At 45.5% G+C, this 24,146-nt stretch overlaps 1 protein-coding gene across 4 annotated transcripts in view; it reads left to right on the top strand.

The window, feature by feature from the left end:
* The window catches only part of SPECC1L (sperm antigen with calponin homology and coiled-coil domains 1 like), a 48,040-nt gene extending 24,357 nt beyond the window's left edge, over positions 1-23,683 (top strand). Inside the window, exons 7-17 of one of the 4 annotated variants that reach the window (XM_087943023.1) lie at positions 296-471; positions 2,582-2,745; positions 3,675-3,797; positions 5,148-5,239; positions 7,393-7,483; positions 9,273-9,356; positions 9,985-10,141; positions 15,606-15,708; positions 20,219-20,335; positions 20,579-20,638; positions 21,274-23,683. In XM_087943023.1, coding sequence (XP_087799149.1) covers positions 296-471; positions 2,582-2,745; positions 3,675-3,797; positions 5,148-5,239; positions 7,393-7,483; positions 9,273-9,356; positions 9,985-10,141; positions 15,606-15,708; positions 20,219-20,335; positions 20,579-20,638; positions 21,274-21,363 — 1,257 coding nt within the window. In that variant the 3' untranslated portion in view covers positions 21,364-23,683. The remainder of the gene's footprint in view (positions 1-295; positions 472-2,581; positions 2,746-3,674; positions 3,798-5,147; positions 5,240-7,392; positions 7,484-9,272; positions 9,357-9,984; positions 10,142-15,605; positions 15,709-20,218; positions 20,336-20,578; positions 20,639-21,273) is intronic. The other 3 variants (XM_087943025.1, XM_087943024.1, XM_087943026.1) reach the window with 3 other exon arrangements.
* Positions 23,684-24,146: the final 463 nt, after the last annotated feature.

The following is a 24,146-nucleotide window of genomic DNA, read 5'->3' as shown; positions in this document are numbered from 1 at the left end:
ATCGTGTATTCCTTCGCTCCACTGTTTCTCAAAGTGTGGATTGCACACTCCAAGAAGATGGCAAAAGAGTTGTTGGAGAGGGCAGGGGGTTGTCGTGAGAGAGCGCCACCCTGTCAGGTCTTCCCAAACAGGCTGTCAGCTGTCAGACTTGCAATCAGCAGCTCTTTGGGATTTTATCCCCCACCCCCCACCCCCAGCTGAGCACACAATCTCAAAAGATGCCTCTTCTGGTTGAATTGCACCCCTGTCAGTTCCCTGCCTGGGAATCCACGGCCTGATCCCTGCTTATTTTCAGGAAGAGTCTGCAGAGTGGCGCCAATTTCAAGCAGACTTGCAGACTGCTGTGGTCATTGCTAATGACATCAAGTCTGAAGCCCAGGAGGAAATTGGGGACTTGAAGCGCAGGCTGCACGAAGCTCAAGAAAAGAATGAAAAGCTCACCAAAGAGCTCGAGGAAATAAAGTCACGCAAGTATGTTAATCAAACTTAATCATCATTTATAATTCATTTATGGTAATTTCTTAACATTTCTAAAAGCTGCATAGCACACAATTGCTGAGCACAAGAGAATATCTGATAATTTACAGGGGGAGTTTTTTGCTCATCTGTTGGAAGAGATTTATAAAACGATAAATTTATCCTTTTATTTTTTTTTAACCACGGATAGTCCTCAACTTGTAACTGGTTGCTCAGTGACCTTTGAAGTTACAACAGCCCTCCCCAGGGCTACTTACGACTGGATTCGAAGTTCCCATAGCCACACACCCTCAGTGGTCACACCATCCTGCTTTGGGTACTCGGCAGCCAGCCTGCGTTTATGGCTCTTTGCAGAGTTTCATGCTCGTGTCACCACAATTTATGACATTTTTTGCTTCTGATTTCCAACAGACTCCCATTTCTAGACAATGAATTTGCTTAACGAGTACCACAGAAAAGGTTGTAAAATCAGGCTAAGTCACGTAGTAACCTGCTTAAGAGCCACAGTGGCCCAGTGGTTAGAATGTAGTACTGCAGGTTGCTTCTGCTGCCTGCCGGCTGCCTACAGTTTAGCAGTTCTAATCTCACCAGGCTCAAGGTTGACTCAGCCTTCTGCCCTTCCGAGGTGGGTAAAAGGAGGAGCCAAAATTGCTTTGGGAAATATGTAAACTGCTTAGAGAGGGCTGTAAAGCGGTATATAAGTCTTAAGGGCTATTGCTGTTAATGACCAACACGACCTACAGCCATAATTCCAGGCTCAATTACTCAATTATACATTTACAACCACAATCAGGACCAGAATTTCCACTGCTAAGCAGAGTGCTTGTGAAATGACTTGCACCTGATTTTACCTTTTTTTTTTTTTGCCATGTTAAGCGAATGGCTGCAGCTGTTAAGTGAATCAGATGTCATTATGTGAATCTGGCTTCTCCCATTGATTTTGTTTGTCGGAAGTTGAATGGGAAGGTCAGAAATGGTGGCCATGTGGATCCTGGGATGCTTCAGCCATCGTCAATATATATGCCAAGCACCTGAATGTCATCATGTGACTAGGGGGATGCTGCAACAGTCATAAACGGGAGGAACAGTCACACATCACCATCGTAGTGCCGTTGTAACCAACATTACCAACAGAAAAAGAGTTGAGCCCCCCCCCCCCGCCCCGCCCCCGGTCCCAGTCTTCCTCTGTGTCAAACTCACAGCCCAGGGACCAGGCTAGCCACGTCCACGCCCGGTTCAGCAAAGGAGGGAAAAGTCACAAAAAAGACACGAGTTTGACACTCCTGCTCTAAGGCATTAAAAGCCAATCGCCATAAGATTTTCTCTCCTTAATTTCACTAGGAATTTTTCCTTTTGATTCTTCTGTAAGAGCCTCCAATCTGTTTGGAAAAACTGTCTGAAGGAAAAAACTCCTTTAGCCAAACTTCTGCTCGCTGCCTCTGTTAGAGTGCTGGTGGAAGAGGCCTTGAACCAGGGTCCTTCTGGACCGGATGGCTCCTTAGCCTCCCATACATGGAGCCTATCAGAGTCAGGACCACCTCCTGAGATGTGGAACAGAAACTCCCCATTTGCTATGGGAAATTGGCAGGCAGTTGCTAAATATGTGTCACAAAACATCTCTAGAATGTTAATGGCTAGGTTTTTCTAATCTTCTAATTTCTTTAAAAATACATTCTTTTTGCTTTAGCTACAGCGCTCTCTTCCTTGAGCACATCTGTAGATCACTGCATATAGAAGATGCCCTGACAGTACTTTAAAGCAGGGGTGTCCAACCTTGGCAACTTTAAGACTTGTGGACTTCAACTCCCAGAGTTCCTCAGCCAGCAAAGCTGGCTGAGGAACTCTGGGAGTTGAAGTCCACAAGTCTTAAAGTTGCCAAGGTTGGACACCCCTGCTTCAAAGCGTGAAAAAATGCTTCTTCATTCCAAAATGGCCCCGTTTTAACATAGCTCCATGTATTTCATGTAGTAAAAGAGCTCGAGCTTGTTACGTCCCTTCAGAGTTTTAGCCCTTCAAAAGATGAAGTGGTCCCTGCATCCTTCAGGCACTCTGCGTGATGCGCTAGTCAGACCCGTTAAAAGTTGGGTTTCTGCTGCCCCCGTAGGCAAGAGGAGGAGCGTGGCCGAGTTTACAACTACATGAATGCTGTGGAAAGAGATTTGGCAGCCTTGCGGCAAGGCATGGGGCTGAGCAGGAGGTCCTCCACCTCTTCGGAGCCAACCCCCACGGTCAAAACACTCATCAAGTCCTTCGATAGCGCCTCACAAGGTAATTTTTCTTTAAAGAGTTGCATAAAATTAGTGAAATATTATATGGGGACTCCATATCAGACTCTCATTCCCACAGGGTGATTTGATGATAAATGTAGCTTTATTTTACGAAGTGTATTTTCTTTTCTTATGTCCCTTTAATTTGCATGTCTTACTGTTCCCTATTGATTGCCTGCACTCTGCATAGCCCTACAAAAGGGTTTACTGGGATGAGTCGGTCTGTGTGTAGGAGTTACAGAAGAAAAATGGGCCAGTAAAGTGGCTGAAAGGAAAGGGCAGCTCAGAGGTACTTTCCAGTGGGACAAATGCCTTCCCAAATAAGGTCATCACTAGTTGGCGTCCATTTTAAAATAGATCTGTATTCTGTTGCAGTTCTTAAAAATACAGAGAAAACAACTTACAACAGAAGTCCCCAACCTTTCTGGGTTGGTGGCAGGGGAAGTGGGGAGGGGTAGGCACCTTTACGCCTGCACACATGTGAATGGGGCTGTGAACACACACATGAGCCCCCCCGTGACACAAATGGGGCCGACAATGTAACACAAGTGGGGGTATAAGCATGCATACACGTGCGCGCACTGGCCAACCACTTACGTGGTCCACAGGTTGGGGCCCTCTGACTTACAACACAGCAAAAACACTAAGAACAAACACAGAAACTTTGCTAAGAGAGGCTATATACAGCCATCCAGTGAGTAATCTGTTTTAAGTTCTTTTAACAAAACAAGCAAAAAAGAATAAACAAACAATAATTTTCAAAAAATTAAAGGAATTGCACACTTCCTGAATCCAGTCCGTGAAGCATGGAGGAATAACGTCTTCCCAGTCTCTCGGTGTAATTTACTTAGCTATTTCCCACAACCAATACAACCAAAGTTCCACAAAAAACTTTTGGAATGTGATTAGAACATTTATCCACCTATCTAGTTATATATGCTACAGAAAGGAACCAGAAAGGAACCAGCCGCACTTCGGGCCAAATCATATGGGACAATGCATCATCAGACTTTTCTGTTGCCTACAAAGAAAATCTACACTCCGTCCTTTGGGGTGAGCATGGAATAAAAGCTTCCCAATGAGTTGATTTGCAGCCTCAAAGAAACAAACTTGATACTTTTAAAGATTTGATGTTCTATTGATGTTGTATTATCAGATATTCCAGCTCTACAGTATTCCATTCTTCATAAAATGTTGATAGTTTCCACTTTAAAGATATTTTAATTTTCTGATATAAATACAGAAGCTCCCATACCAAAAAGCTCTGAATGGCGCTTAGAAAATCTGCGCATTGACAGTATTTCCATAGGTCAATTGCAAAAGGCCACACGGCTTGGATCCGCGCATGTAATACGCTCGTTCCATTATGCCAACACCAGCTAAAGAAGTGGCAGTTGTGATTTCACATTGTTGTGTATAGAGTAATAATTTATTAAATGTATATGCTCCCCAAATCCCAGTGACTCCCAGGCAGTATACACATTGCTGGAAACATTTAAAAACAAGGAAGCAACCACAAAAACAAATGAAGATGGCAGAAAGGGTTAAGAATAAAGAAAACAGCTGAAACATGAGGCCATCTCTGGATGTTTTTTGAGACTACTAAAGCATCTGGTCCTTGTTCAACTGTCAAAAGCATTTTAGAAAAATACCAGTTTAGCCTCCTTAGATCTAAGTATCACAGACCCATCGGGATCTCTTTCATTCGTGTTAGTATCATTTAATTTTCCCATGGTGTGCACCAATTACATTCTTAGTTTGTCTATTAGTTTGTATCCTAGGAGTAAAAGCAGCATTAAAACTTAAAACAATCCACCCTTAAAAGTAAATTGTTCTACATTCTACTCACTGCTTAAAGTCCTCAGTGTGAAGGAGCTGGCTGATATGTATTAGACCTAGGCAGACAGAAGGAAATTTAAAAACTCCCCTGCTGTAAGAGGTGTCCATGCTTTTTTTTTGGGGGAGCTTACGGGCAGCACCTGGGACTCTGTAGATTGTGCCTTCTGGAACATCCCCCTTGAAGTGCAAATTCAGGAAATTTTCTTTGCCCCCTTCAGTCTAGATCAGGGTGTCCAACCTTGGCAACTTTAAGACTTGTGGACTTCAACTCCCAGAATTCCTCAGCCAGCTTTGCTGGCTGAGGAATTCTGGGAGTTGAAGTCCACAAGTCTTAAAGTTGCCAAGGTTGGACACCCCTGGTCTAGATCTTACCCTAAGAAAGACGTGAAAGGGCCCAGGCTGCATGGAGGCCCACAACAGGAGACACATATCCAGGGAGCGCTGAACTTCCTTGCCAACCATGCTTGTTTCCGTTTACTTGATATGAGAAAAAGGTGGAGAGGGTTTCTTCTAAGATACTAATGCCATGAGATATAAAACTGGAGCCACTTTCTTCTTCCATAGTTCCTAGTCCTGCTGGAGCTACAATCCCCCGAACTCCACTGAGCCCAAGTCCTTTGAAAACCCCTCCGGCAGCTGCCGTCTCCCCAATGCAGGTCAGTGCATTTATGGGTTTGATCAAGCCTGGCGCAGGTTGGCCTTACACAAAGGAAACAAACCAGGAAGGTTTTTCAAGGAAAGAGGTTCCATATTATTTATCATTGGCTTCCCAAAATGATATCCAAACCACGTCAGTTGTGGACCTCCTGCTGTTTCTCTGGAGGAGCCACGACCATCCACGTGGCCTCACGTGTCCCTCTTAGAGGGAACGATCCACATATTTCTTAGGCTGCAAAAAGGGCAGCTTTCTTTACTGAGCCACAGTTAGAAATGCTAGTTTAAAAATTCCTTACAAGCCATGATTAACTGGAACAATCAGAACTGCAGTGCCTGAGATCAGAAACCGGGGAGCCCGTTCAGCAGTGGATTGTGTGAGAAATAGAAATGGGGGCGAACTCTCGTGTGGCTCTGGCTTGTTACTTGTTCCTGTTTTCGCAAGCGCCCCTCATCAGGAATACCAGCCACAGAGGAAGTCCTTCTTTTAAGAACAAAAATTGGGATGGCAACTTGATCGCTTAGCAACATGACCATTAAGCAAGACATCCCATGAGCATGATTTTACTGCCGGCTGCCTCCATTCCCTCTACATAGCCAACTGTGCAGATCTCGTGATCGTGAGATATGGCAACAGTTGTAAATGTGAAGATTGGTCATAAAGTTACTTTTCCAGCACTATCGTAACTTTGAGCCGTCGCTGAACAGGACTGTAGTTAAGCCAGGACCATCTGCAAAATACTTGAGAGATTGGCTTGTCCCCAGTTGCTGAGCTGAGTGGGTGCCCTCCATTAAAAGCTGGCGCCTTGCGGGACCTGGGCAGGGTGCCTTCCCCATCAGGGCCACACTCTCTGGAGCAGGATCCCCCCAGAGACCACTGTTAAGCCTGAATTCCCCAACGAGTGTTAAGGAAAACAAACTAAACAGAATGTGTAGCGTAGTCAGATAGGCAGACAGGTAAATGTGTGAGATAAGTTTGTATTTTAGTTAACACACAGTAAAAAGCAGATACGCTTGTGCTATCAAAAATATAGTTTATTCCATTAGGAATTATAGCATAGTCAAAATAAACGGTCCATTAGTCATGTATCATTTCAGTCAGTCCAGTCGGGGATACTCAATTTGCAAAGTCCGTGTTGAATAGCCAATGTCAGTTCACTTACAATAAATCAGACAGATTATCTCTTCTCTCCGTTGAGAAATCAACACTCCTTTCTCTCCTCCGTTCCAGTAAGGAAAAACGCAGTCATCAATCCATCCAGTAATTAGGGATCATTAAGCCAGAGAGAGAGAGCTGCAATTGACTTGCTTCTTTTATGGTGCTTTTACAACCACACCCTTAATTACATTCTTGTAGTTAAAGTTACACACACTTTAACCAACAAACCATGATAACTTATTTATTATTTTTACCCAAACCAGTTAGGGTAAACAATGTTATCCCTAACAACCACGACTTTCTCTCCTTTGGAAACCTTCCTTTGGGTCCCAAGCTTGGGCTTGATGCTTGTTATTTGGGCCATTTGCTTAATGGACCCTGTTTGGTTTTCTAGATTTTGTTGTTTATTAGACTAGGTTAGTCTGGGCTGTTGGCTTTATTTAATATGTTTAGCTGCTTTTATATCTTGTCTAGTTTTGTACATCTCCCAGAGTCTACTGGGGTTGGTCAGACAATAAATTTAAATAAATAATGGCTAAACCAGGCTTCAGTGACTCCCAGGGTAGCCTACATCTGGTTAGCCTAACAGATTCCTACAAAGGGTCCTCAAGGTACCAATTCAGTCTTCACCCCTGTGAATGTGATGATTAATTACAGTGTAATTAAAATACTCAATTGCCCTCTAGGGAATCTTGAAACAAGGTCTCCAGCCAAGTGTGACAACTACAGTCTTTGGAACTAGTTGTTTATTTTCCCTAGTGACGGTGGATCTGCCACTGAGAATCCAGCATAAGCTGATGGCTCGGCTAGTTTTAAACCTGATCTTCTGCCATGACTTGCTCAGCTAAATCACAGTGAGCTTCCGGGGTTAGTGGCGCCTCTCTTGGAGATGTGTTTAAAATTCAGATAGGAGCATAACATCCAAGTGGTGAACGACAACAGTTGAGATTTAGCAAGCTGCTTCCTTTTCTCAAAAATAATTTCCCCCCTCTTCAGAGACACTCCATCAGTGGACCCATATCTGCTCCTAAGCCGCTTGCTGCGTTATCAGACAAAAGGTCCAGCTATGCGGAACTTCCAGTTCAAGGTATGAAGCGTCTTTTGCTACGAACCTCACCAGACACATTTTTAGAATCCTCCGGGATCTTCCATAGGGGGTTGAGCTGGGAGGACCTTTGCAGAAGGCAGATCAGTTCCACATCTTCACCCCAAGGTGGAGTTAGTGGCAGCCTGCAATATCTTTCCAAGACCTGGCTGGGCTGAATTGTGGTTTGTTGCCTGTCTCTGCTGGACCGTTCCAGAACATGAGGGCGGCCTGCCTTGGAAGCGTCTTCCGATGATGGCTGAGCCCAAAGGCGAGACACTTCACTGCTCCAGTGGGCAAAAGGTTCTCTCGGCCAACCCCGCCAGGATTGTTTTAAAAACATGGGAATTCCTGGAGTGTTACTAAAGTTGCATGTGTGCTTAGAAAAACTTTGTGTGGCTTTCTAATCGCTTCTGCTGAAAAGTAATCCCATTGGCACAGATCTCTCCTGCCCTATGCTGAGGCTTTCATTTTAGGACCAGCCCTATTGATGAAGATATTCTACTTTTAAGTGGATGGGATGAGATCCCAAAAGCTGTGGGAAGCATGTTTTGTGTTTTACAAGCCATCTTCTCTCTCCACATATGAACAAGCTGCTTTTGAAAGAAGGGCCCAGACTCCTTTGTTTAATGAGAAAAAAAAAAAACAAATCCAAATTTTCCTCTGTATAGAGAGTTCTCCATATCACACCTGCACAGATCTCAGATACAACCTATGTTCCTTATTCACTTTTGCTGCTATTAGCACAGTATTTCTTGAACAAAAAAAATGAGACAATAGTGAACAAGAATGTTTATTTCTCCATTTCCAAATATTTTTCTGGTGCTTGGTAGGTTTACTTATCAACTTTTCCTTTCAAAGGCCCCTTCCGGTAAGAATGAATGGTTCTCAGATCTGGGTGTAGCTCTTTGATTTATGGCTGGGCTTTTTAAAATAGACTTTCACAAGAATAGTTTTCATGCGAACAAGGAATAGGCTTCCTTTTGAACTTGGACAAATAACAGCAAAGCATCAACAATAGAAATTCTTCCACTGCTTAAAATAATACAGTGTTCTGGTCTTTTCTAGTTGTTTTTTGAATGCCATTGGCATTATTTAATATACACGGGAAAGTAAATTGGAATTCAAATTAGTGTACTGTATACAGAACTGGGAAAGGGCCCTGCCTGCCCAACCCTTTCATGAGCACCATTTCCTTCTGCCCTAGATCAGAAAATACTACATAGCTGGGTTTTTGTGCAACATCATTTGGTTTATTTTACCTAACCACTTTTATCCCATTCTTTTAACTGAAAAATAATTTTCAGTGTGGTTTGGAATAAAAGCATTCCAAAATTAAAATTAAACAAATACAGCATAGTAAAAACAGGGTGATAAGCTAGAGAAAAGAAGCTATAGTGCACATGATAACAATTTAAGACATAATCAGGTTCTCAGTAGAAGAAAAGGATATTCAGCCCATGGAAGAATGTATTTGAGAGAAGAGAAAAGCCAATTTTTGCTTGCAGAGTAATTTGCTAGCCAAGTTGCGGCACCAGAAAATTCTGTCTTGCAGCCCAAGTGACCACTTCTTCATAGCTGAAGGCAGCACAATTCTGCTCTGCCCTTTAAAGTTTAGATGAACCTTTTGTTTAAGTCTCATGTTTGGGACCCGCCACATATGAAGCAGTAACAAATACTTGGTCTTTATTGTATTGGGTCGTCCTCCACGCTGCCTCCTCTCCCTGTGGGCAGGATCACTCAGGCTTGTGCTGAGGTTGAGGTGACGTTTCCTCCTTCCCTTTCCATGCAGATCATTTGCTGAGAACTTCCTCTACCAGCAGACCAGCTTCCCTGCCAAGAGTTCCTGCTATGGAAAGCGCTAAATCTCTCTCTGGTAATAATGGAGTAATGATGGGTACTATGGAAGCAAGCAATTCTTCGGATACTGTGCTGTGAACGCCCTTAGAAAATGTACATGTGTAAGAGTATACAAATAAGACTTCTGGATATGTTGGTATGAAGGGCCACTTCCATTATAACATCAGCGGTTTGTGAAATAACACATAGAAATGGGTGACTCTCAACCTTAACTTTAGTCTAATCCCAGTAAACACAGTTAACAGGTGATATGTAAGGGAAATTGTTATTGCTATGTGATATTCCTCCGTTTGCAATCAGGCAGAAGAAATGTAGATAGATTAAAGCTGACACAGGAGATCCGTTCCTTGCCAAACACATTTTGAGATGTGTGTGGAGTAGAACTTCTACAACTTAAGATCTAGATTAGTAGAATAAGTGCAATGAAATAAAAAATGGTTTCTTTCTGAATAACATCTTAAGTCCTTAAAATGTGTTCTTTGAAGTTCAGGAACAAGCCTGGATCTTGCTCCTTTGACCAAACTCAGTGGCCGCGGTATCTACTAGCACCAGGGTGGGGTTGCTAACAGTACTAAAATGCTTAGATTGCAAATGTCGGGTCCATTATGAAATTGAACACTGGGCTTTCCGATTTTCCATCCCAGTGTCTCGCCGAAGCAGTGAAGAAATCAAGCGGGAGATGACGGCTCCTGATGGAACATCTCCAGCCTCCCTCGTAGCAATCGGGACCGCTTCGCCGCAACTGTCGCTCTCATCTTCACCCACAGCGTCAGTCACTCCTACAACACGGAGTCGAATAAGGTACAGCTCACTGCTCCTTTCCATTTGGGCCCTGACCAGCACAGCTAGTGAGGTTCATCACTGGGCCTGCCAGCTGGGCGTCCTAACCCTGAGCATGCTAGCGAGGGCTGACTGGCACCTCCCTCGCCACTTGGGAGCATGTCTGGAGCATTGTTGGAGCATTCGCTGGCCTTCGCTTGTGTGCTTGGATGCCAGGCACTCCCCTCTCTTGCTTCTGGCTAGTTGCTGTTCATCTCCAGCATGGTGGCAAAAATGCTCCTCTCTCTCTCTCGTTCCTGCACCCTTTGAAATCCACTGCTGCATCAGGAGTGGATGAGCTGAGTCGTATTTAAGGTGCACCCTGTGAGCTCCTTTAAGGGGTGGATGAAGCATATTTGGATACTGTATAACACACAGCAGCCTGAGAAGACAGCATGGAAGGGAACTTAAAACACGAGTTTCTGCTCAACCCCTTTGATCCTCTGAGAAAAAAGAAATCTTTCCCACATCACTCTCTGGTTACACTTTTTGGGAGGAATGTTGCACCTTGCGTGTTCCAAACCTCCCGTGCTTTGCTGGGTGCAGTTAGAGCAGTCTTCCAATTAAGTGCCCTTGAAAGAGAAGGCGGCAGCTGCAGGAGCCCTTGAGGAAGACATTCGCTTTTAAGCGAGTCTCCACACTTGTGCTTACAGCTGCCAGCCATCTCTATCCTCCGTTGAGTTTCTACATTATCCTCCCATGTCGGGCAGGAAAGATCAGTGAAGGTCCAATAAAACTGATTTATTGCTGAGCATGTCACTACACAAGAATATTTCTCAATTCATGGGTCAGTACCTGCTTGGATCCATGGAATCTGGTCTACTTGTGGCTACGTAGAGATTCTAGGCTGATAACCTCTTTTACCTCTGCCCCCAGGCTTTGCCACTCCTTCCCCTACACCTCTCTGGTTCTAGTTTGGTTTTCTGGGGCACCCAAAATTCGGTCAGCACTTCTTGTTTCTGAGGCCATTTACCATCCAATCTTCTGCTCTCCAGATTAGACATATCCCTTCCCCCACCCCACCCCGGGTGCTTCTCCTACTGGTTGTCCTTCCAACTGGTTTATCAGATTTGTGTGCCTTGGCAGTTCAGTGGGTGGGGCTTGGTGGGTGCGCTTTGCGCGTGTGCACACGCGCGCCATTTGCGCAGGCGCAGAGGCATTTCTAACTCGCCTCCTGCAAGCCTGCACGATCTCCCGGTCTCTTCAGCAGCTGACCCACAGCGCTATTCTGTGCCACGCAAAGCAGCTGCGCTTCAAATTCGGAGGATAAAGGGGAGTATGGGAGCCTGAGTGGGTGGGTGGGCCCAACAGCAGAGCTAGTGGAGAGAACCGGTTCGGTCTCCGCTGTTCATTGCTCCTACCGGCTCTCCAGAACCGGGCAGAACCGATCAAGTAACCACCACTGCTTGGCATTCTCCACAGGTTCCCAGCAAAATTCCTCTTCTTTTTCAAATTGAATTATATATGTTGGGTGGGTTATTCTGAATATCTTGATTAGTGAAAAAAGAGCTTTCTAGAATACGATGCTAATATAGGATGAGGTAGCTTGATTTGAATACAAGAATGCTTCTTTTAATGTAGCTAAAACTAGCATCTGTTTTTTAGTAGCTGCTACCACATGGTGGTTTGTCTGCTAAAATACTTAAATATTTGTTTGTTTTGCTTTTAAGCTGCCCATTTCCCAAGACTGTAGTAGCTAACAATATCAAAATATAACCCCATAAAATCATAACCTTCAACTCGTACTGATGTTACTTTGATTCAAGCCAGCTTTGTCCAGCTTGCAATAAGGCACCCCAGGTTGACAATTACATTATAAAGAACAGATATTTTCTTTTGAGCTAAGCAGGTGTAAATTCGTAGTGCCATCCTGATGAAAGGATTAAACCATTTCTGTATGTTTATTTAATATATTAGTATGGATGTTAAACAATGTATTAGATACATAAGTATTAAAATAAGGTTATCTTTAGAAATGAAAAAAAGTATGGCTAAACAATATGCTAGTCAAGGTCTATAATGCCAGCATAAAAAACAGTTAAACTGGTTTGGGCTTGGAATGCAGTTGACCTAACAGACAGACTCATTGGTAAGATTAATATTTGTTGTAAACCACTTCTCATTGTGTCCACCCAGCTCATTTTATTTGTTTCCTGAAACATTATTTTCAAAACAAAGAACTTGACATAAAATGTGTTCCTCTCTGGAATTTAGAAACAAGCTGTACTGTTCTTTTGCAGTGTTACGGGTGGTTAGGTTTCTGTTTTCTTTTTAAAGAAAGATTCGGTTTAGACTTTAAAAATATTCTTAAACGTGTAGTTTATGTCCTTACATCCATAGGTATCTAGTTAAAACTCTTATCAATCACCAGACCCATAGACGACGAAGCAGGGTTGGCAAAGCAGGGGTAATTTTAGGGAATCATTTGCAAAGACATTGAAGATTTTTAGGATTACAGACTGACTCAAAATGGGTGCAGAATGAGAATGAAAAATGGGTTTGAGCTGGGCTGGGTAGGTGGAAGTGAGGAAACCCCACAAAACATAACAGGTGCCATTTCTTAAATCACATTTTAGCCTGCTGGTGACTGCTAAATAGACCGTATCTGCTTCAAAGCAGGGGAGAAGTGATCGAGAAAGAGAAGGGGGTGGTGTTTGGCTACTGAGAGAATGGCAGAATGATGAAAGTTAAAAAAAACAAAGAGAGTGAGGTTTGCAGGTTTTTCCTTTTGAGTGGGTTGAATATAATGCTTTTCTTTATGTTGAAACCTTACGTTGAACTAATTTTACCACCACTTGAAGACTTGCACTATATTTTCCATGCATTTCCTTTCTGAAAATGGCAAGAAACTAGTGGGCCCTGGAAGTCAGATTAGCCAGCACATTTTGAAACTTAAGAGGATCTACAGAAATCATTGTTTAGACTTCTGGTTTGTCAGGTGAGGTTCTCAGTGCCAGCTACTATGAAAACTAATTTTGTCATTCGCATTTCATTCTGTCCCTCCTTTGGCATCCTTCCTTTCATGATTCTTTTCCACCATTTCTTTGATATTAGTATAACTCTTGTCCCGCAGTGAGTTGGCTGTGCCGAATTATCTCATGGCAAGTTGGCCGTGGGCAATTGTCATAGACCCCATTCAAGGGTGTTGGCATTTTCCTTGTTTCTCCTCAGTCTCCCCTGTGCCACCTTTTCCTATCTCCCCACAGCCACTTCATGCCACCTGCCTCATTGTCCCCTTCAGCCTGAATGCTTCTGTTCCACGTCCATGCCAGTGCCCAAGACCAAACCCACAGTTTTGTGTCTGGAACAGGCTTCCTGAAAAGGGCCACACACAAAATTTTGCTCGTCCCTAGTGAAATACAAAAATAATAATAATCCAGTTTTGCAAAGAGGCTGAAACAAGCTTCTTACGGTTCTCTGCCACTTCCAAAATTGGGCGATAGAAAGCCGTTCCCTGAAGACTAGCCTTTCTCCACCTGGACCTGCAGGAGGTGCAGCATCCTTGATCGATCCCAGGGAGCATAAGCAGATCCTAATATGGTTGGTCCTTGGTGGGAAATGTCAGGCTGGATTAAGAATTGGGAAAAGTACCCTGGAAGAAGGCAACAAAACAACGGCCACGTTGCATGGTGTGGCATTGGCCCATGCCACGCACTGCCAACGGGCGGGCACACTTTGGGCCTCTTCCTTGAAACTGGACCCTCTGATGGGACCTGAGATGTGTGCCTTTTGGTTAGAGCCCCCTCCCCTCCTGTCACATGGTTGGCCCCCAACCCAGGTCACCAAGCCTGGATCCCCACCTGGAGGGGAGCCGCCATCGCCTGTTGCAGGGTTTCTCAGCCTTGGCTGCTTGAAGTTGTGTGGACTTCAACTCCTAGGGGGGGAATTCTGGGAACTGAAGTCCACACATCTTCAAGCGGCCAAGGCTGAGGGACAATATGGCCGGTTGTGGGTTTTGTCATTTCATTGTTTATTTTGCTTTCTTGTCTTCCGGTTTATTGTAAACTACCCTGAGCCCCAATGTTCACATTGTGTGGCCTATAAATTAAAATTAACTTTAAAAGAAAACAGCATGAATCATGAAGACTTGATCGGAGGAGTTTACCTTTCCAAGTTTGAAATGAATGGATTTGGGCAATAAACAACGACCTGCTTCTCCTGTTGCTTTCAAGGCAATTGGCACAGGAAAAGGTCCTCCTGGATTTGGCCATGGCACTGCCAGATGTCTGTACATTTCTGGACCTGGAGGCAGCTGTTATGCGTCCCTTTCTTTTTTCTCAAGGAAAAGGCCTCCCTATGAAATGTGGGGTTTCTGCCTCAAACTTCATCCCCTCCCCCACCTTGTCAGCACACGCAAGGCCTCCTGGGACTTCCATGCATCTGGGAAAGGCTCTTAGGGGGCATTAATGCTCCAGGGCTGCTGCCCCTCCCAAAAGAATTGCAGCCCATCGGCCTGTGCCTGGCTCCTGCCTGGCCTCTGCTTCTTGGCCAGAGAACAGGGAGGCCCCTCCGTGTGCAAGAGGACCTCTCTGGGTTTTAAGATGACTGCAGGAGAAGTCAGGCTGTTCTCCTCCAAGGTGGCCACCCACTTGCGTTGCCTCGGGTGGGGGGGTGTCTCAGTAGTTAACGCCCCAACCGGTCAAGGTGACATTCTGAGCCAGCCAGGAGTTGCAGGGAGATGTTATCAGTTGATTCTCTAAATTTGGATTAAAGTTTAGGAACACTTACATCTCATGTATATGTATCAAATGCTTCTGACTGATTCCATGATAGATAGATAGATAGATAGATAGATAGATAGATAGATAGATAGATAGATAGATAGATAGATAGATAGATAGATAGATAGATAGATAGATAGATAGATAGATAGATGATAGAGAGAGAGAGACGTTTTTTGTTTGAATTTGGTGCTGGCTTTCTGCTTTATTTGAATGTTTTTTTACGGCTGCCAAGCCTGACACACAAGATTAAAAAGAACCCAATACACAAAGCCTGAGGATGGCAGATGAGATCATGCTGAAATGTCGCTATAATAAAAGCACAAATATTAAGACGTGGGAAAATACCCGAAGAAACCTAAATACCATACATTTAAATATCCGCAAAAACATAAGAAGTGTGTGTGTGTGTGTGTGTATATATACATACATACATACATACATACATACATACATACATACACACACACACACACACACACACACCACACACACATACATACATACATATATAAGGCCCGTTTTGCCCACATTTCCCCAATTCTGCCCCCGGCGTGCTGAGCAACCCACCCAGCCTGGCTGCAGCCTCTTAGGCGAGGGCGCTCCTGGTGGCGGAAGGGGCTCTTGGCGCAGGGCCTTCTGCCCAGGCATGGCACAGCACGCGGGTGAGCCCTCTGGATGTGTGGGGGGCTTCCATTGAGCAAACACTCTTCCTTCCTTTCTAGAGAGGAGAGGAAAGACCCCCTGTCTGCCCTGGCGAGGGAGTACGGGGGCTCCAAGAGAAACGCCCTGCTGAAGTGGTGCCAGAAGAAGACCGAGGGCTATGAGGTAAGCGTGGCTGTTTGGAGCACAGGCGGGTGGGGGAAAGGGGGGAGCCAGGCTGTGCCACCCTCCGCCACCTCCGCCGCGGGGGAGCCGGTATGTCCTGTGCCTGCAGGAACAGATCCTGTGCGTCCCAGCTGGACAGTTATTAATAGCTACGCTGGTTACTTTGCACAAGGTAAATATCTTTCCTGACAGAGTAGCTGACACTCCTGTTCCCAGAGGTTGAAATGGCTGGTTTTTCCTCACGCGCATGTGAAGAGAAAGAGCGCAGAACGGAGCCTCTCAGTAGGAAAAAGCCAAAGAGCAGCCGAGACTAATCTCTGCTGGTCTCTTAGACGGTGGAAGTTTATTTGCCTGCTCAAAAGAACCACACAGCAGTCCTCTCATTCTTTGTTCTCCTTTGGGTGATTCAGAAAGAGAGCCTGCCAACCAACCCTTAAGGCTGCTCATTTTAATCAGTGCTATCAAAAACCCGGAGATGCCGAAGCCTCTGGAGGAAATTAGCTGCAACACCTGTTGATCCCCTGCCCAGAGAGACTTTTGTTACATCAAATACTTCTGGGCAAATTGGAAGTCACTGCAGTAGCATACAGGAATTAAAGCAATAACTACAGCCAAGTGAAGTGCCTTAAAGCAGGGGCCTCCAACCTTGGCAACTTTAAGACTTGTGGACTTCAACTCCCAGAGTTCCTCAGCCAGCAAAGCTGGCTGAGGAACTCTGGGAGTTGAAGTCCACAAGTCTTAAAGTTGCCAAGGTTGGAGACCCCTGCCTTAAAGAGCTCTTCGGTCTAAGTTTCTGAAAGCAGCGACCCTTGCTCAGCACCAGCGCCTGGCTCGATCAGAGCTTGGCTGCGCCTCACATGGGAGCCCTGTCCATGTTTGGCTGACGCACATTTCTAAGGCTGAGTCCTGGGTTCATCTTGCCCTCCCGAAGGAGCTCCCTTTTTTCCCGTCTCCGGGTAGGCAGACGGACTTCCAGTCGGTTGGCATTTTCTTCCTTCTCATTCAAGACAGTATCATCCCTCAACCCAGATAAAGTTTTAATGGAATTTAAACAGAAAAATATAGTTTCTCGTGATGAATCTCCTCTATCATTCAAGAGAAAGGTGTGGTCCTGGATAAGAAGGAAGAAAAAGGGTTTTAGATATTAACCAACACTTTCAAAAGGCAGTTTTTCATGAGAATTCCTTTCAAGCTGTAAGACAAACCAGGCTGGCAATCCAGCTTTACAAAGCAATGCTTCTAAAGACATGCAAACTCTGGGTCCTGCATCAGACAGAAAAACCTTTGCAGAGATTTTGTTTTGTATTAACACCAAATGTTTCCCTTATAGTCAATTATAGTCAAAAACATCCAGCCGTATTATTGTCCTCTAGTAGGTTCTCCATTGTCCTTTATGTTGCCTGTCCATACAAAGTCATATTTTTCCTTTGCTCAAATTGGTTTATTCTGGAGTCTCTGGGCCACAGGTGTCAAACTTGCTGTGTCATGTTGCCGTCACATGACGTACCATGACGATTTTTCCCTTTGCGGAGCTGGGGTGGGTGTGGCCTGCACATGACGCATCCAGCCCACGGGTTGCCAGTTGGACATTCATTCTAGGCAAATACACCGACTTCTTGTGGAGTTCTATGTGTGTCTGCTCAGATACGGAGGCCAAGTAACTACTGTGCCCGTTGTGCTACCCTTGGCCCCTAATGTTCCTAACTCGGTGGTTAGCAATAACAATTATAGACTTACATACCGCTTCACAGTGATTTTACAGCCCTCTCTAAGCGGTTTACACAGTCAGCCTCTTGCCCCCAACAATCTGGGTCCTCATTTTACCCACCTCAGAAGGATGGAAGGCTGAGTCAGCCTGGAGCCTGGTGAGATTCGAACTGCCAAACGTCTGGCAGCCGGCAGTCAGCAGAAGGAGCCTGCAGTACTGCACTCTGACCACTGTGCCATCATAGCTCAAATTAGATATTGCAGTTTCTTTTCTGATCAGGAGATTAGTCTTCCTTCGACAAGATCTATCTGGGGCTCATAGACATCAGTTGATATCCTCTTCTCAACATTAATTGTTTCAGATTTGGGGCGGGGGGGGTTCCCCATGTCTTAAATATGCCTCCGTTTTATGGGTCTAGGACTGTAAACAAGAAAAGTAAATGTATCCAAAGAAGGTTGAGACATATGAGCTCCAATTTGTCTGCTACTCCCATGATTAATAGCATAGACCACCCAGTGCTCCAGGTGTGGATTTTCTGCACTGAATCAGGTCTGGCAGTAGTAGGGAGCCTGCAGGATTCCTTGGACACTGTTGTGTTTGTTCAGAGAAGCAAGCCTTCATCGTGGGATTGTCTGCTTCATTTCATAACCTCAGTGCCACGTATCTAAAAGGGTGTTTCTGGTGGATCTGACACCAGTTAGATAAAGAAAGCACCCAAGGAATTGATGACAAGTTGTAATTCTTTGGTTTTTATACTTTTGTTTTCCTTAACGAAGTCAAGTGGGTTTACAGTATTATGAATCCCAAACAGGCACCTTAAAGAGGATTATAGTGAAGTAAAGTTGAAATATCAGGAAGTAGTAAAATTCCGTGACTAGGAAAAGAGGGTGGCAGGGGAGAGAATTCCAAAGAATTCTGACATCACCTGGGATCATTTTATGGGAAGGGAATTGAGTTTCCCTGCCTTGTATATTTTATATTTAGATACATCTTTTTAATCAAGATATATGTCTATAAAAAGATAGGTTTGTTCATGGGTGGGGTTTTTTTTTTGGTTCTTTTTTTTTTTACACTTCCAAATTCAGCAAATAGTTCAGTTATTTCTGGAGGATTCCTTTTTCCCATTTACATTGTGACTACATTTTCTCAGCCCTGAAACAGGCTGCAGCTTCCATTAAAGGGTAGTTAATCCACCGGTTTGTTTCTACAGCTATCAAATATCACTGTAGTTTTCTGATATTCTGATACACATTTCCATTTACAATAGAAAGGAATAAACAGAATATTGTTGTCAGAGAAGGACTGTCTAGTTAACAAATACATAAACCAACCTGATGCCCATTTGTAATAGTGGAATTAATCCTGCCTATAGAGAAATACAATTGCTTAACGAGTATTGGTTGGCAATAGTTACCTATACCAACATTTCTGTGCTGACAAATGTATTTAATTGAGAAAAAAAAACTTAGCAACTTGTGTAAACTAAGTGGTCTCTCGGCAAAATGTTAGATACCTCATGCCTTTGTGTTTGAGCATCCCCCAGAGAGAGATAAGCCCTCGGCATTTAGTTGTTGGTGGTTTAGCAGATTGAGCAAACAGTGCCATGGACGGTGGCAAGGTTGCTGTCAGTCAGCAGTTCTTCCGTAAACCTGTAACGTTGCTACGAGCTCCTTTGGAGAAATCTTCACCTACCTTTCCTTTGCTTAGAGTTAATGCTAAACCTAGTTGGGCATTTGCCGGTGACCTTAAACAGTTGAAATGATCTCAGATAAACCCCTGAATCGGGGGAAGTCCCAAGGGTATCAAGAACCCAAGCAAACTGCAGGGCTGCCAGAGATGACTGACTATGGCAGAGATCCCAGCCAAGTGAGTGCCAGTGCTAAGCATTTTCTCATCGTCCACGAGACAAACGAAATCGAGCGAGAACACTGCGCGCATCTTGCTTTCCAGCCCCTGCATTTGTAAGAATCTTGTATCCTTTTAAAAAAAAGAAGAAGAAGAAGAAGCCACATTCAAGCTTGTTTAAAATTCCTGAAGCTGCATCAGTTTCAGACTTCTCGGGTACAAGCTGTAGGTCAGCTTTCAGCGACCAGAGGGATGGAAGGGATCTCCTATCCGCTGCTCTTCTGGGGCTTTAATCTGACCCGGGGATGAGCTGTGTGCAAGAGAGGAACCCAAGTGGAGGCATTTTCTGTGACAGAGCAAAACAAGCAGCGCAAAGCTTTTTCTCTTGAGCGGTTCATGTCAGTGGCTGGAAGAGGCTCTTCTTCCATAAGCCCAACATTTAAACACTACTTCTATAAAAGACTCACAATTTGCTTGATGAAACCCTGAGGCCGCAGGGTGTGAACCGATGCAGGGAGAACCTGAGACGAGGTCTGGGGAGGGCAGGAGGATGCTTGCATGGCCAGAAGCTGAGCCAGCCAGCTATTCCTTCCAGCATTCCTTCTCATCACCGCAGTGGGCTCAAGGCCTGGAGGGAAGAGCAGTCAGGCAGGGCATCCCTTGATCCAGAGACACAGCGGGGAATTCTGAGGCAGACAGACAGACATCCATCCATCAGGGAGGCTCCAGTTTGGCTTCCTGTTCTGAGTAGGGTGCAGATGGGCTTGGATTGCTTAAGTGACCCTTGTGATTCTTGGAGGCTAGCAGCCCAGGGTCCTCCCCCTCTCACCGCCTCCATTGTCTTTACTTGCTTACGGTTCTGTTTTATCTTGACTTGTGTTTTGGGTCTAAGGAAGTAAGCCCCTCGTTCCTGGAAGACATGCTGTCCCTTACCTGTTTTTGGTTCCCCCCTTTCAGAACATCGATATCACCAACTTCAGCAGCAGCTGGAACGATGGCTTGGCGTTCTGTGCGGTCCTCCATACTTACCTCCCAGCACACATTCCCTACCAGGAGCTGAACAGTCAGGACAAGGTATGCTACTTGCCCGGGAGCTGCCCGAACCAGCCCGTGCCAGAAGCCACCTTTTCTGAGCACGGCCTTCACTGCTCCCTTTGTACACCCTGCCGCTCTTAGCAAAGGCCCAACAGGAACCGGTCCTTTCTCCTTGGCTTGCATCCTAGCAGGCGTCCCGCTTGGAATGATTGTGTCTGAGGGAGGCTCTGCAAATATGCTTATTTATTAAATTTATATGCCTCCCATCTCACTCTGTTTCAGAGAAGAAACTTCACGCTGGCTTTCCAGGCCGCGGAGAGCGTTGGCATCAAATCCACGTTGGTAAGTCCTTGCAAAGACAGCAGTCTTAGGCACTGAAAACAGTGCACGGTTGGGGCATGAAGGGCACCCTGTGCAGGGCAGCGAAAGGGAGGAGAGGAAGAGGGCAGAGGTGGCAGGCATCTCCAGCTGCTGGTCATCAGTTGCCATTTCTGTGCCTGTCACTCACAGGCACAGCCGAGAATAAGCAACAAATCTTGGTGCAAAGCGCTCCCTCCCTCTCCCTCTCCTTCCCTCCCTATCTCCCTTCTTCTATCTTCTCTCTCCTGCCCTATCCTTCCCCCCTCTCTTCATTCTCCCTCCCCCTCTCTCCCTCCCTCCCCCCTCTCTCTGCCTCCCCCTCCCAGCCCAATAGGAAGACCTGATGACATCACAAGGGACTGCTCTCCTTGCAGATGGGTGCTGAAGCTGGTCCATGCAGATCGGCAGCCCAGCTGGGCCTTCAATGTGAGGAGAGCAGCCAGGCCCTGACCTGCTTCCAGAGGCAGCCGCCTCTGTACCGAAAGCCTGCAGAGTTTTATTTATTAATGTAATTACTTTTATAGACAAGCTGATATTCAGAGGGGAAGAAGTTAATTCTACATGACTGGTTGTCTTTTTATGTCTCTCTCTTTTTTCCCTTCTTGTTTCCTTGGTAGGATATTAATGAAATGGTACGAACGGAGCGTCCAGACTGGCAGAATGTTATGCTCTACGTCACGGCAATTTACAAATACTTTGAAACCTGAGAGCAGGGCAAGCGGAGAGAAGCAGAAACTCAAGACTGTGCCCTAAAACCAACTGACCTCTTTTGGTGGACCCCCTCCGGTCAGTTGAGCGAGCCAGGTTTAGTTACCAGAACGATTGGGCAAACTCAGCCTTAAGTGTTAACGAAGATTTCGTCCTTTTCTTGCCAGAGACTAAACCGAATATAAGCTGCAAAAAGCACAAGGCTAAAGGTCACCTGATTGTATCACAAAGACTTTCTTTAGAAAGTGTTCCTCAATGTTGGGTAAATATTATTTTTGTGACGCCCCCAGTACTCCCCAGAGCGGGAGAAGCGGCTTGTTGCAACCTCGTCAAAGCCGTTGGAGATCATCTCCGTCTCTTCAGCTAAAAGAAGTGCACAGGTGCCTTTTCCTTGCCGCGTTCACCTGGCTGCAGGTGCTGCCACCTGACCAGGACTGTGCGCAGCCAAGGAGTCCGTGTCTTCAGGCGACCCCTTTCAAGGTTCGATTGTAATAAAGGCCCTGCCTCAATTAAATGGGGGGAGGGGGGTCTGGGGGAGCAGGCATATCACCCCCCAGATTCCAGGAGACGACCACATGGAGATCTGTTGACTTTTCCTTGGGAAGAACTAACTTTTCCTTCTTGGCTTTTCTTTTTAACGGTGCTTCGGATAAAGTTTGTTTCAGATGAAGAGAATGTTTGGGTCACAGGACAGGATAAGCTTTTCAAAAACTGCTCAGCGTTTTACCATAAAGATCTTAACCCCTGTGGGGTCTGCAAGTGGCTTCCCAGTTCGTCCACCTCCCAACCCCACTTAGCTGCTGCTGCTCCTGCATGTGGGCTGGAGGAAAAGGGGCTTCTGGGACTCCCCCTGTGCAGCACCTTTAAATGAATAATGGGTGTCCCTCTCTGCAGGCTGAGCTCTTTGGGTTAAAACTGGTTTAATAGGTGGAATTAATCCCCATCGGGAGATGGAAGAACAACTTTGGAGCTCCGCCTGTGGCTTTAAACCAGCCTGGCCCAATGCTTGTGTGTGTGTGGGGGGGGGGACAGACAGCACCCTCCAGGACCAGGGAGCTCCAGGGAGTGTCTAGTGCCCCCCCTTCCCCCGAGAGGCCTTGGCAAAGAAGCAGTGCCAGGGTTCACTACTGGGCAATGAAAGAAGGGGTTCCCCCCCCCTCCCCCTTTCCCTGGAGGGGCCAAGTGATCATCTCCCCAAACCCATTTTGCCTTTTTGGACACAAGTCTGTTACAACCTTTTGTTTGCAAATGTACTTTGCTTTTTCCCACTCAACGTCATTCTGCATTCTTCGATGTGCCTGGCAGAGGACTTTGAATGTTTTCGGTGTGTTGAGCTGTCAAGAATATAATCCATTTCCACAATTTAGCCTCGAAAACGCTCTGGGCGGGCATTGAAACCAGACTCTGTCCTGAAGCTAGTCAGAATGAACTCTGAAGAATGTAGCCAGGAAGTTTCCTTGTGCCTCTTGTACATCATTCACAGTGCAAAAAAAAAAAAAAACATTTTACAAACTCTTAAGCTCACATCTGTCAGCCGCCTCGTGGGTTCCCCACTCCCAACGCTCGCTTTCTGGTTTCCCTCAAAGGAGCCCGCAAATACCGACAAATTTGCCTTGGGATTCCTTCTGTGGAGATGAGAGCATGAGAGGAAGTACACGGGGAGCTGGCTCTACGCCTCCCAGCAGTCTTCTGTTGGTCTTAAAGGGAGTCTTTGCGCCAAACGGGGCACTGCCGCCTCTGGACACGGTGCTGGGAGGAAGGTGGCCTTCCGTCTCTTCTTCCTTTCGGAGTCTAAAATGATGAGGCCTTGTGTCTTGTGTCCCGTTTCCCCCCCCCTTGTTTTGCATCCTAGAAGACGGCGTATATTTTTCTTGTAAGCAGATGGCAACTCATTGTAGCCCAGGAAGAGCGAGGTGAGTTGAGTTTTATACAGGAGTCGCTCCAGGAATTCTTTCTCTGCCCTTCAAGGGAAGGAAGGAGGCGTCGGTGGAAGGGAGATGTGCAAAGGAGGAAGACCTGGAGAAGGGAAGGCTTGCTCTTTCTGGCAGTGACGACCTGTAACTTTTGTTAAAGATGGGATTGTATATTAAGATCTCACCCCCAAAAAATATTTTACCAAGGAAAACACTCAAAAGGGTGAAAGAAACCTAAAGAAGCTTCTTATTCTACCATAGAAGAACGCTTAACAGAGAAGTTCTTTGTTACATTCTTTAAATATTCTTGAATTCTTTAGCCATCTTCTAAAAACCAATTAACTTATGTAAAAATATATTCTTGTTACGTTTGTCTTATTAAATATTTTGAATATGCGATAAAAAAGCTAGTCTGTTCAATGTTTCTATGTTTCAGTTAGATGCCAGTATTTTGATTTTCCTCACTGCTATTTGGGGAAGTTTTGCCTTGAGGTGCCTTGAGTGGGGAGACAGGGGAGGCCCTGTGCTTCTCCTTCAGAGGCTTTGCCCAGTGGGAGTTCAGGTGGTTCATCCTTAGGACTGTCTTCCAAAAGGAACAGGAGTTTAGCCACCTTGTGGTCACCTAAGCACTTGGGGAAAGCCTAGGCCCAAATATCCCCCCCCCCGGGGGTCTGCTTTTTTCAGGGGGAGCAGGTAAGTCTGCGACTGGATAGAAATCATCACCAGCCAGGAAGCCCCTCAGGTCTTCCCTGGATTCAACTTCAGTTTCTTCATCTTATCCAAAGCCGGAGACTCCCATAGAGATCAACACCTCTGACGACGAGAGGCATAAACAGATCACAGGGTTATCCCATAAAAGTAACATCCAG

The sequence above is a fragment of the Notechis scutatus genome, chromosome 13 (assembly GCF_049901735.1).
Source record: "Notechis scutatus isolate UNSWTSFEM ecotype Mainland chromosome 13, rNotScu1.2, whole genome shotgun sequence".
Lineage (NCBI taxonomy): Eukaryota > Metazoa > Chordata > Lepidosauria > Squamata > Elapidae > Notechis > Notechis scutatus.
The sequence above is the reverse complement of the archived record's forward strand: the minus strand, read 5'-3'. Positions and strand labels throughout refer to the sequence as shown.